Source organism: Odocoileus virginianus, chromosome 4 (assembly GCF_023699985.2).
Source record: "Odocoileus virginianus isolate 20LAN1187 ecotype Illinois chromosome 4, Ovbor_1.2, whole genome shotgun sequence".
Lineage (NCBI taxonomy): Eukaryota > Metazoa > Chordata > Mammalia > Artiodactyla > Cervidae > Odocoileus > Odocoileus virginianus.
In genome coordinates, this window is record NC_069677.1 from 72,828,376 (window position 1) to 72,842,335 (window position 13,960).

General features: G+C 39.4%; 1 protein-coding gene across 12 annotated transcripts in view; it reads right to left on the bottom strand.

Moving 5' to 3' along the window:
- CEP63 (centrosomal protein 63) overlaps positions 1–13,960 on the bottom strand; it is a 78,258-nt gene that overhangs the window by 17,659 nt on the left and 46,639 nt on the right. For all 12 annotated transcript variants that reach the window (XM_070466710.1, XM_070466717.1, XM_070466711.1 and 9 more), the window contains 2 exons: positions 2,597–2,830; positions 1,605–1,744 (listed from right to left, as the gene is read on the bottom strand). In XM_070466710.1, coding sequence (XP_070322811.1) covers positions 1,605–1,744; positions 2,597–2,830 — 374 coding nt within the window. The remainder of the gene's footprint in view (positions 1–1,604; positions 1,745–2,596; positions 2,831–13,960) is intronic.

The window sequence follows — 13,960 nt, forward strand, 5'->3', positions numbered from 1 at the left end:
ATCTTTTTGCCTTTTCATACTGTTCATGGGGTTCTGAAGGGAAGAATACTGAAGTGGTTTGCCATTCCCTTCTCCAGTGGACCAAGTTTTGTCAGAACTCTCCATCATGACCCGTCTGTCTTGGTGGCCCTACATGGCATGGCTCATAGTTTCATTGAGTTAGATGAGGTTGTGGTCCATGTGATCAGTTTGGTTAGTTTTCTGTGATTGTGGTTTCCAGTCTGCCCTCTGATGGATAAGAATAAGAGGCTTCTGGAAGCTTCCTGATGGGAGAGACTGACTGAGGGGGAAACTGGATCTTGTTCTGATGGGCGGGGCAGTGTTCAGTAAATCTTTAATCCAATTTTCTGTTGATATGGGTTGGCCCTCCCCCCCCACCACCACCCTGTGTTTCCTCCCCTGTGGAGGTAATGAAGATACTTGAGACCTCCTTCAAAAGGTTCCATGCACGCACCGCACTCAGTGCCTCTGACCCTGCAGCAGGCCACCGCCGACCCATGCCTCTGCCGGAGACTCCTGGACACTCACAGGCAAGTCTGGGTCAGTCTCTTGTGGGGTCACTGCTCCTTTCTTCTGGGTCCTGGTGCACACAAGGTTTCGTTTGTGCCCTCCAAGAGTCTGTTTCTCCAGCCCTGTGTAAGTTCTGGCTGCTCTATGGTGGGGTTAATGGTGACCTCCTCCAAGAGGGTTTATGCCATACCCAGGTCTACTGCACCCAGAGCCCCTGCCTCTGCAGCAGGCCACTGCTGACCCATACCTCTGCAGGAGACACTCAAACACAGTTCTGCCTCAGTCTCTGTGGGATCTCTGGGTCCCAGTGGCACAAGGTTTGTTTGAGCCCTCCGAGCATCTCTAGCTGGTATGGGGTTTGATTCTAAACGTGATTGTGCCCTCCTACTATCTTGCTAGGGCTTCTCCTTTGCCCTTGGACGTGGGGTATCTTTTTGGTGGGAGTCAGCATTCTTCTACTGATGCTTGTTCAGCAGCAAGTTGTAATTTTTGAGTTCTCGCAGAATATGAACTCATGTCCTTACCAGCTACTAATCATGATCTATTTTACCAAAGTAGGTAGGCCTCCCAGGAGACATGAAACTATAACTCCTTTCACGTTTGGAGTTTCAGCAAGGGTACAAATTAACAGGAGACAGAGAGAAAATAGTCGCTAAGTCATGTCTGACTCTTTGCAACCCCATGGACTGTAGCCTGCCAGGCTCCTCTGTCCATGGGATCATCCTGGCAAAAATAATGGCGTGGGTTGTCATTTCCTCCTCCAGAGGATCTTCCCAACCCAGGGGGTTGAACCCACGTCTCCTACATTGGTAGGTGGATTCTTTACCACTGCACCACCTGGGAAGCCCATACAGATTGACAAAAGGGTTTCTAACTTTCTAAACATCAGAGTTTCTTGGTTAGGAGACCCAAACTGAAGGTAGAAAAAAATAACCATACAATATTATCTAATACCCTAAAAATTTAAATCAGAAATTAAAATAAAGAAAACTTATAATATGATCAAGCACAAAATTATGAATATGTAATAATTAAAAACCATGTTTAATGCCAAACTACCCTGTGGCTAAGACTAATAATATTTAAGGTTATACCTTATGGTCTCTACTGTGTGTTGAGTGTCAACTGCCTTTAATTTTGCTTGTAGCTTCTCCTTTTGTATTCTTGCATCATGGATAAAATTTTCTTGAGTCTGAAGAGCTGCCTTCAATTCTCTCTTTTCTTCTTGCAGAACCTGTAAAAATACTCAGAAAAAAAGTCAGTTTTTCTATTTCATGAGAAAAGGAAGCCAGGCAGTCAAACTGTAAATTATATAACAGATACAATATTAATAGGCTCATTATTAATATCTGATCCTGTTATTTTGCAGATGGTGATTGCAACCATGAAATTAAAAGATGCTTACTCCTTGGAAGGAAAGTTATAACCAACCTAGATAGCATATTAAAAAGCAGAGACATCACTTTGTCAACAAAGGTCCATCTAGTCAAGGCTATGGTTTTCCAGTGGTCATGTATGGATGTGACAGTTGGACTGTGAAGAAAGCTGAGCACCGAAGAATTGATGCTTTTGAACTGTGGTGTTGAAGAAGACTCTTGAGAGTCCCTTGGACTGTAAGGAGACCCAACCGGTCCATCCTAAAGATCAGTCCTGGGTGTTCATTGGAAGGTCTGATGTTGAAGCTGAAACTCCAATACTTTGGCCACCTGATGCAAAGAGCTGACTCATTTGAAAAGACCCTGATGCTGGGAAAGATTGAGGGCAGGAGGAGAAGGGGATGACAGAGGATGAGATGGTTGGATGGCATCACCGACTCAATAGACGTGGATTGGGTGGACTCCAGGAGTTGGTGGTGGATAGGGAGGCCTGGTGTGCTGCGGTTCATGGGGTCGCAAAGAGTTGGACACGACTGAGCGACTGACTAAGCAGAACTGATCCTGTTATTAATATCAATATCTGATCCATTGGCTACAGAGTAGGTAAGAAACTGCAGACTTTGGAACCTAGTTCTAGGTTAATTAGTCTCTCTTAAAACATACATGCACATATTTCCTCAGTTATAGTATATAACAATTTAAAAATATACCTCTAGCAGTTTTTCAGATTCCCTCAATTTTTCTTCTTTCTGTCGCTGCTCTTGCATAATAGTCATGTTGGTTCCAACCAAGTCATTGACTCTCATGGTGAGGCGCTCTATTTCCAACTCATTGGCACAGATAGTATCATTGGCCCGCTCCAGTTTACTGCTCAGGTGCTGAATTTCCGACTGGCTGGACAGTTCCACAGACTCTAATTTTTGTTTCCGATTGGCAAGCTGAGCCTAAAAACACACAAATTACCAATTGGTAAAAGTAAAAGAATAATCAATGAACAAGGAAGACTAAAATGAAACTAACTTTTACCTCCATAAAAACATATAGTAATAGATCATTAAAAATATATAATTCATTCATCAGTCCAGTCAAAAAATGAACAAAAATTTAAGCAGACATTTCTCCAAAGAAGTCATACAGGTGGCCAAGAAGAACATGAAAAGACACTGAACATCACTAATTATTAGAGAAATACAAATCAAAACTACAATGAGGTATCAGCTCATACGAGTCAGAATGGTCATCATCAAAAAAATCTACAAACAATAAATGCTAGACAGGATGTAGAGAAAATAGAACCCTGCTGCACTGTTGGTGGGAATGTAAACTGGTACTGAAACTACAGTATGGAGATTCATAACAAACTAGGAATAAAACCACCATGTGGTGGTGATTTAGTTGCTAAGTCATGTCGGGCTCTTCTGACCCCATGGACTGTAGCCCTCCAAGCTCCTTTGTCCATGGGATTTCCCAGGCAAGACTATTAGACTGGGTTGCCATTTTCTTCAGGCAATATTCCCAATCCAGGGATTGAACCCATGTCCCTTGCGTAGAAGGGGGTCTCCTGAATTGCAGGCAGATTATCACTTACCCACTAGGGAAGCCCCCACACTACCATATGACCCAGCAATCCCACTACTGGGCATATACCCTGAGAAAGCCACAATTCAAAATGACACATGTACCCCAATGTTCATCACAGCACTATTTACAATAGCCAGGACATGGAAGCAACCTAAATGTCCATCAACAAATGAATAGATAAAGAAGTTGTGGTATAATGGAATACACTCAGTCATAAAAAAGAATAAATCTGAGTCAGTTGTAGTGAGGTAGATGAACCTAGAGCCTCTTATATAGAGTGAAGTAAGTCAGAAAGAAAAAAACAAGTATTATATATTAACACAGATATATGGAATCTAGAAAAATGGTACTGATCAACCTAGTAGAGAAGTGACTTGACACAGTGGGGGAAGGTGAGAGTGAGATGAATTGAGCAAGTACCACTGACATACATACACTAACATGTGTAAAATAGATAGTCAGTGGAAATTTGCTCTCTAATACAGGGAGCCCAGTCTGGTGCTCTGTGATGGCCTAGAGGGGTGAGATGGGGGGAGGGGAGGAAGGCTCAGTGCAGAGGGATATAGATAAAATAATGACTGATGCACAATGTTGTATGGCAGAAACTGATACAACATTGTAAAGCAATTTTCACCAATTAAAAAAAAAATTATAAAGCTAGAAATAAAAATAAAGTAGTTGTGGCACATATATAAAATGGAATATTACTCAGCCATAAAAAGGAATGAATTTGAGTAGTTTTAGTGAGGTGGATGAACCTAGAGCCTATTATACGAGTGAAGTAAGCCAGAAAGAGAAAAACAAATATCATATATTAATGCATATATGTGGAATCTACAAAAATAGTACTGATGAACCTATTTACAGAGAAATGGAAATGCAGATGTAAAGAACAAACTGGCAGACATGGCATGGGAAGGAGAGGGTAGGACAGACTGAGAAAGCAGCAGTGACATACATACACTATCATGTGTAAAACAGGTAACTTTCCTAGCGGGAAGCTGCTGTATAACACAGGGAGCCCAGTCTGGCATTTTATGACAGCTTAGAGGGGTGGAGTAAGGAAGGTAGGGAGGCTCAAGAGAGAGGTGATACATATATAATTATGACTGATTCACACTGATGTACTACAGAGACCACCACAACATTGTAAAGCAATTGTTCTCCAATTAAAAAATAATATACATACATATATATGTGTATATATAATATTCATGATAGAAAAAAAACCTCCGTGATAAAAACTAGGAATAGAGAGGAACTTTCTCAACTTGACAAAGACTTTCTACAGAAACCATACAGCTAACATTACACTTAATGTTGGGAAACTTGATACTTTCCCACAAAGATCAGATATAAGGCAACGATCTAGCCTCACGACACTCCTTTTCAACATCACAGTGGATGTCCTAGTTAATGCAGTAAGGCAAGAAAAGGAAATAAAAGGTATACAGATCAGGAAAGAAGTCATATAACTACCTTTATCCACAGATGATGTGATCATCTATGTAGAACATGTGAAAGAATCAACCAAAAAAAAAAAAAATCCCCTTGAGTTAATAAGTAACTATAGCAAGGTTGCAAGATATAAGGTTAGTATATAAAAGTCAACCATTTTCCTATATGCCAAAAGTAAACATGTGGAATTTAAATTAAAAACAAAACACAGGACTTTCCCAGTAGTCCAGTGGCTAAGAATCTGCCTTGCAATGCAGAGGACACAGGTTCAATCCCTGGTCAGGCAGCTAAGATCCCACATGCCTTGGAGCAACTAAGCCCACGCACCACAACTACGGGGACCAGTGTGATGCTGCAACTAAGACCTGCTGCAGCCAAATGAATAAAACGAAAATTAAAAAACAAAAACCACAGCACTATTTATATTAACACCTAAAGAAATTACTTAAGTATAAATCTAATAAAATATGTACAAGATCTATCAGAGAAGAACTACAGAACTCTGATGAACGATATCAAAGAATAAATGGAGATATTCCATGTTCGTGAAAAGAAAGAATCAATACTGTCAAAGTGTCAGTTCTTCACAATATTATCTATGAATTCAATATGATCCCAATCAAAATATCAGCAGGTTATCAATATTTTGTGAGTATCAACAAAACTGACTCTAAAGTTCACAGGGAGAGGCAAAGAGTCAGAATAGTCAATACAATATCAAAAGAGAAGAACAAAGTTGGCTGACTGGTGTTACCTAATTTCAAGATTTACTATAAAGCTATAGTAATCAACAGTGTAGTATCAGCAAGAGAATAGACAGATAAATTAAGGGAACAGAATTCAGAGCCCAGAAACTGACCCTTATAGTCAACTGATCTTTGATAAAAGAGCAAAAGTAATAAGATGGAGTAAAAACAGTCTCTTCAACAAATGGTGCTAGAATAACTGGACATCTATATGCAAAAAAAAAAAAAAAGAAAAATGACATGTCTGACAAAGGCTTTACACTCTCCACAAAAATTAATTAAAATGGATCATAGACCTAAATGTAAAATGCAAAACTTACAAAACTCTTGGAAGATAATATAGGAGAAAGTGTAGCTAACTTTGGGTATAGTGGTACCTTTGTAAATACAAAGTAAAGTAAAGTAAGTAAAATTTCCCTTATTCTAAATATTTTTAAAAGGTAAAGCACACAATTTTATTTTAGAAATTTAAGTGACAATGTCTCTGGGAAATCTATCTGCTGTGGATTTAAAGATTTTATTGTATATAGTACAGGGCCAAAATCCTACTATGGTCACATGAAGTAGATGCTCAATGATGCCCATAAGCCAGAGAGAGGGCGGGAAGAGAAAGGCAAAGAGGCAGAAAAAACAGTGTTCATATAAATTACAGACCAAGATTCCAGCATAAAGAATCAAAAACTTTTTACCAGATTCCTACAATAGTGTGAAAAAAAGAACATCAAATAGGTTTAGATGCACAGAAATAACTGCCAGGATACAATAGCCTCCAAACTTTTAAAATACCACATAAACTACCCACCTCAACAAGGGGAAACCTTACACAGAATTCTGAACAGAATAAAACACTGAAAATATTGGATGACAGTGGTTAAGAGAAAGAGCCCAGCTTACTGAACCTCCCAACCCTACTTTAAATTGCACAGGAGCCCTGGGGCTTGGCAGAACACAGCTAGGAAACCACTGCTCCACTGGATGCTCAGGATGAAAGACAGTACATGATTGCAAAATATTAGCATTGTCTTTTTAACATTGTAATAGCTATTTAACATTCAGTTCAAATCTGTGATCTTAAAGTAAACTGGTGTTGAAATTAATAGTTTAACTAAGTTATAGTTTAACCAGCGAGTCTAGATTTGACACATAAAAATTAACCAATCTTAGTTCTACAGTATCAAAAATACAGCCTTTTTTCCCTTTTTTTTACATTGAAGTACAGATGACATACAGTATGTTAGTTTCAGGTGTAAAACACTGTGATTCAACACATATACATTATTACTGATCACCATGACAAGTCTAATAGCCATCTGTCACTATACAAAGCCATTACAATATTATAAACTATATTTCCTAAGCTGCACATCACATTCCATGACTTAACTATTTCATAACTAGAAATTTAAATTAATTTCTTTCACCTATTTTGCTCAACTCCCCTCATCCTCTCCTCCATGACAACTACCAGTTTGTTCTCTGGATCTATGAGTCTGTTTCTGCTTTGTTTCATCTCTTAGATTCCACATGTAAGTGAAGTCATATGGAATTTGTTTTTCTCTGTCTTATTTCACTTAGCAAAATATCCTCCAGGGACATCCACATGCTGCAAATGGTAAAATTTTATTCTTTTTTATGACTCATATACCACATTTTCTTTATCCATTCATCTATCAATGGGCACTTGGGTTGCCTCTGTATCTTTATTACTGTGAATAATGATGCAAAGAACATAGAGGTGCACATATCCTTTTGAATTAGTCTTTTTTTGGAAAAATTGGCCGGAATTGTTAGATCATATGGTAGTTCCTTTTTTAATTTTTAAGGAAACTCTATGCTGTGCTCCCAATTTATATTCCCACCAACATTGCATGGGGGCTTCCCAGATGGCATGATAAAGAATCTGCCTGCCAATGCAGGAGACACAAGAGACCTGGGTTCAATTCCTGGGTCAGGAAGATCTCCCCAAGTAGGAAATGGCAACCCACTCCAGTATTGTTGCCTGGAAAATTCCACAGACAGAGGAGCCTGGTGGGCTACAATCCATGGGGTTGCAACAGTTGGACATGACAGAGTACACACACACAACAGTGCATGAGGGTTCCCCTCTCTCTTCCTCAACACTTATTTGTTACCTTGGATAATAGGCATTCTGACAGGTTTGAGATGGTATCTCACTGTGGTTTTGAATTGCATTTTCCTGATGATTAGTAATGCTGAATATCTTTTCTCAAGTCTGTATGTCTCCTTTGGAAAAATGTCTATTCAAGTCCTCGGCCAATTTTTTTATATCAGGTTGTTTTTTGACCTTGACCTCTTTAAGTTCTTTGTATATTTTAGATGTTAAACTCCTTATAAAATAAATCATTTGCAAATATGTTCTCCAATTCAATTTTCTTGGACACTAAAATCACTACAGATGATGACTGCAGCCATGAAGTTAAAAGACGCTTGCTCCTTGAAAGAAAAGCTATGACAAACCTAGACAGCATATTAAAAAGCAGAAACATTATTTTGCTGACAAAGATTCATCTAGTCAAAGTTATGGTTTTTCCAGTAGTCATGTATGGATGTGAGAGTTGGACCATAAAGAAAGCTGAGCACCAAAGAAATGATGCTTTTGAACTGTGGTGTTAGAGAAGACTCTTGAGAGTCCCCTGGACTGCAAGGAAATCAAACCAGTCAATCATAAATGAAATCAATCCTGAATATTCATTGGAAGGACTGATGCTGAAGCTGAAACTCCAATACTTCAGCCACCTGATGCAAAGAACTGCCTCTTCTTCTGATGCTGGGAAAGACTGAAGGCAGGAGGAGAAGCAGACAACAGAGGATGAGATGGTTCGATGGCATCACCGACTCAATGGACATGAGTCTGAGCAAGCTCCAGAAGTTGATGATGGACAGGGAAGCCTGATGTGCTGCAGTCCATGGGGTCACAGAGTTGGACACGACTGAGTGACTGAACTGATTCAGCAGCATACCTCTTAATTTTGTTGATAGTTCCTCTGCTATCAGTTCCTGTGCAAGGCTTTTTAGATATAGTTCCACTTGTTTATTTTTACTTTTGTTTACCTTGCCTGAAGACACAGATCCAAATACATATATATATATACACACACACACACATATATATGTATATACACACACACACATATATATATTGCTAAGAACAATGCCAAAGAACATGTTGCCTATGTTTTCTTCTAGGAGTTTTATGCTTTCAGGTTTCACATTTACGTGTCATCTATTTTGAGTTTATTTTTATACATGGTATTCTTTTTTCCCAGCACCATTTTTTTGAAGAGACTGTCTTTTCCTCCATTGTATATTCTGGGCTTCCTTGTCATAAATTAGTTCATTTCAGTTCAGCCACTCAGTTGTGTCCAACTCTTTGCAACACCATGGACTGCAGCACACCAGGCTTCCCTGTCTGTCACCAACTCTCAGAGCTTGCTCAAACTCATGTCCATCGAGCTAGTGATGCATCCAACCATCTTATCCTCTATCGTCCCCTTCTCTTCCTGCCATCATTCTTTCCTAGCATGAGGGTCTGTTTAATGAGTCAGTTCTTTGCATCAGGTGGCCAAAGTATTGGAGTTTCAGCTTCAGCATCAGTCCTTCCAATGAATCATTCAGGACTGATTTCCTTTAGGATGGACTGGTTTGATCTCCTCGCAACTCAAGGGACTCTCAGAGTCTTCTCCAACACCACAGTTCAAAAGCATCAATTCTTTGGCGCTCAGCTTTATGATCCAACTCTTACATCCATACATAACTACTGGAAAAACCATAGCTCTGACTAGACTGACCTTGTCAGTAAAGTAATGTCTCTGCTTTTTAATATGCTGTCTAGGTTGGTCACAGCTTTTCTTCCAAGGAGTAAGCATCTTTTAATTTCATGGCTGCAGTCATGATCTGCAGTGATTTTGGAGCCCAAGAAAATGAAGTCTGTCACTGTTTCCATTGTTTCCCCATCTATTTGCCATGAAGTGATGGGACCAGATACCATGATTTAACTTTTCTGAATGTTGAGTTTTAAGTCAACTTTTTTTTTTTTTTAGGCTTAAACACATTATTTATTAATCAAAATAGGAACCATTACAGTCAACACATTTTTGCCAACAAGAAGTAAGTTTGTTCACTCCTATAGTGTAAAAATCTATGCCTTGGAATTCGAGGAACTCTTGGAACACATTTTCTGCATCCTGCTACTTGTGGAAGCATTTTTCCTGCAAAAAGTTCTCAAGATGCTTGAAGAAGTGGTAGCTGGTTGGCAAGATGTCAGGTGAATGTGGCAGATAAGGCAAAACTTTGTAGCCCAATTAGTTCAACTTTTGAAGTAATGGTTGTGCGATGAGCAGTTGGGTATTGTGGAGAAGACTGAGCACTTTCTGTTGACCCATGCCTGCTGCAGGCACTGCAATTTTTGGTACTTCTCATCGATTTGCTGATCATACTTCTCATATGCAATGGTTTCTCTAGGATTCAGAAATCTGTAGTGGATCAGACCAGCAGCAGCACCAAACAGTGACCATGCCCTTTTTTTTGGTGTAAGTCTGACTTTGGGAAATGCTTTGGAGCTTCTTCTTGGTTAAAACCACTAGTTGGTTGTTACGGGTTGTCATATAAAAGCCATTTTTCATCACACATCACAATCCAATCGAGAAATGGTTTGTTGTTGCATAGAGTAAGAGAAGACAACACTTCAAAACAACAATTTTTTTTTATTTTTGGTCAGTTCATGAGACAACCACTTACTAAGCTTTTTCACCTTTCCAATTTGCTTCAGATGCAAAAGAACCATAGAATAGCTGACATTGAGTTCTTCAGCGGCTTCTCGTATAGCTGAAAGAGGATCAGTTTCAATGATGATCTCAGTTGGTCATTGTCAACTTCCGATGGCCAGTCACTATGCTCCTCATCTTCAAGGCTCTCGTCTCCTTTGCAAAACCTCTGAGCCACCACTGCACTGTACGTTTGTTAGCAGTTCCCAGGCCAAATGTGTTGTTGATGTTGTGAGTAGTCTCTGTTGCTTTACAACCCATTTTGAACTCAAATAAGAAAAATTTTCAAATTTGCATTTTGTTGAACATTTCTGACATCAGCCTCGGCTCCCTCTCGCCCCTCCTGGGGGGCGGAGAGGGGGACGACACGAGACCGGCGATCTCCGCTCTGCTGGGCAGCCGCAGAAGTGGCTCGTGGCTGCTGGCCGGGGCCGCCCGCTGCCCCAAGTCAACTTTTTCACTCTCCTCATCGAGAGGCTCTTTAGTTCTTCTTCACTTTCTGCCATAAAGGTGGGGTCATCTGCGTATCTGAGGTTATTAATATTTCTCCTGTCAATCTTGATTCCAGCTTGTGCTTCATCAAGCCCATCATTTCACATGATGTACTTTGCATCGAAGTTAAATAAACAGGGTGACAATATACGGCCTTGATGTGCTCCTTTCCCAATTTATATGGTCATAAGTTAATGACCATATAAATTAATGACCATATAAATGTAAATTTACTTCTGGGCTCTCTATTTGGTCCATTGATCTGTGTCTGTTTTTATGCCAGCACCATATACTTTTGATTACTATAGATTTGTACCAAAGTTTGAAACCAGGGAATATGATAATTCCAACTTTCTTTTTCTTTCTTAAGATCACTTTAGCTCTTTAGGGTTTGGTTTTTGTGTGTGTGTGATTCTATATAAACTTTAGATTTATCTGTTCCAGTTCTGTGCAAAATGTCATTGGAATTTTGATAAGGACTGCACTGAATGTGTAAACTGCTTTAGGTAGTATGGACATTTTAAGAGTATTAATTCTTCTAATCCATGAGCATGTATATCGTTCAATTTATTTATGTCATCTCCATCTGCAATTTCTGTCAACATCTTAGTTTTCAAAGTACAAGTGTTTCACATTTTTGGTATTTTAAACTTTTAAACTTTTTGATGCAGCTGTAAATGGGCCTGAAATCTTAATTTCTCTGACAGTACATGATTAATGTCCAAAAAAGCAACACATTTCTGTATATTGATTCTTGTAGACATCAACTTTACTGAATTCATTAGTTGTAGACTTTTTAAAAAATTATTATTATTGTGGAGGCTTTAGGGTTTTCTGTATGTAGTAACATATCACCTGCAAACAGTTTTTCTTCTTCCTTTCCAGTCTGGGTGCCTTTTATCTTTTTCTTGCCTGATTGCAATGGTTAGGATTCCTAAAACTATGTTGAATAAAACTGGTGAGGATGGGCATCCTTGTGTGTTTCCTACTCTTAGTAGAAAAAGCTTTCAGCCTTTCAGTTGAATATTATTCTAGTCGTGGGTTTCTCATATATTGTTGTTGTTCAGTCACTAAGTCATGTCAAACTCTGCCACCCTATGAACTGCAGCATGCCAAGTTTCTCTGTCCATTACTATATCTCTGAGTTTCTTCAAATCCATCTCCATTGAGTCACTGATGCCATACAACCATCTCATCTTCTGTCAGCCCCTTCTCTTGCCCTCAATTTTCCCCAGCATCAGGGTCTTGTCCAATGAGTTAGCTCTTTGCATCAGGTGGCCAAAATATTGAACCTTTGTCAGCAAACTGATGTGTGTGCTTCTTAATACGCTGTTTAGGTTTGTCATAGCTTTTCTTCCAAGGAGCATCTTTTAATTTCATGGCTGCAGTCATCATCTGCATTGATCTTGGAGCCAAAGAAAACAAAATGTCACTGCTTTCACTTTTCCCCCTTCTATTTACCCTGAAGTAATGGGACTGGATACCATGATCTTATTTTTTTGAATGTTGAGTTTTTTTCACTCTCCTCTTCCAGCTTCGTCATGAGGTTTTTTTAGTTCCTCTTCACTTTCTGCCATTAGATGGTGTCACCTGCATATTTAAGGTTGCTTATGTTTCTCCTGGCAATCAATGATTCCAGCTTGTGACTCATCCAGCCTGGCATTTCACATGATGCATATAAGTTAAATAAGCAGGGTGACAATATACAGTCTTGATGTACTTTTTCCCCTAATTTTGAACCAGTCCATTGTTTCATGTCAGGTTCTGTTGCTTCTTGACCTACACACAGGTTTCTCAGGAGGCAGGTAAGGTGATCTAATATGCTCATCTCTTTAAGAATCTTCCACAGTTTGTTGTTATCCACGCTGTCAAAGGCTTCAGTGCAGTCAGGTGAAGCAGAAGCAGACGTTTTGGGGAATTCCCTTGCTTTCTCTACAATCCAATGGATGTTGGCAACTGGATCTCTAGTTCCACTGCCTTTTCTAAACCCAGCTTGTACATCTGGAAGTTCTTGGTTCATGTACTATTGAAGCCTATCTTGAAGGATTTTGAGCATTACCTTGCTAACATGTGAAATGAGCACAAGTGTATGGTAGTCTGAACATTCTTTGGCCTTGTCCTTCTTTGGGATTGAAATGAATATTGACCTTTTTCCATCCTGTGGCCACTGCTGAGTTTTCCAAATTTGCTGGCATATTGATTGAGTCCAGCACTTTAACAGCATCATCTTTAAGGATTGTGAAGAGCTGAGCTAGAATTCCATCACCTCCACTAGTTTTGTTCATAGTGATGCTTCCTAAGGCCCACTTGACTTCATAGTCCAGGATGTCTGGCTCGAGACAGTGACCACACCATCACAGTCATCTGGGTCATTAAGACCTTTTTGTACAGTTCTTATGTGTATTCTTGCCACCTCTTCTTAATCTCTTCTGTTTCTGTCAGGTCCTTACCATTTCTGTCCTTTGTTGTGTCCACCTTTGCAGGAAATGTTCCCTTGGTATCTCTAAATTTCTTAAAGAGACCTCTAGTCTTTCCCATTCTATTATTTTCCTCTATTTATCTGCATTGTTCACGTAAGAAGACTTTCTTCTCTCTCCTTGCTATTCTTCAGAACTCTGCATTCAGTTGGGTTTACCCTTTCCTTTCTCCTTTGCCTTTTGTGTCTCTTCTTTTCTCAGCTATCAGAATGGGCTCCTCAGATAACCATTTTGCCTTATTGCCTTTCTTCTTCTTTGGGGTGGTTTTGGTCACCACCTCCTGTACAATGTTATGAACCTTCATCCATAGTTCTTCAGGCATTGTCTCTGTCTCTTTGTCTTCAGGCACACTGTCTCTGTCTCTCTCAGGCACTCAGCTATATTTATACATATGTGTGTGTGTGTGTGTGTGTGTGTGTGTGTGTGTGTGTGTGTAGGCACTCAGCTATATTTATACATATGTGTGTGTGTGTGCGCCACATCTTTTTTTTAATTTTTAAATTTATTTACATTTTTAACTGAAGGATAATTGCTTT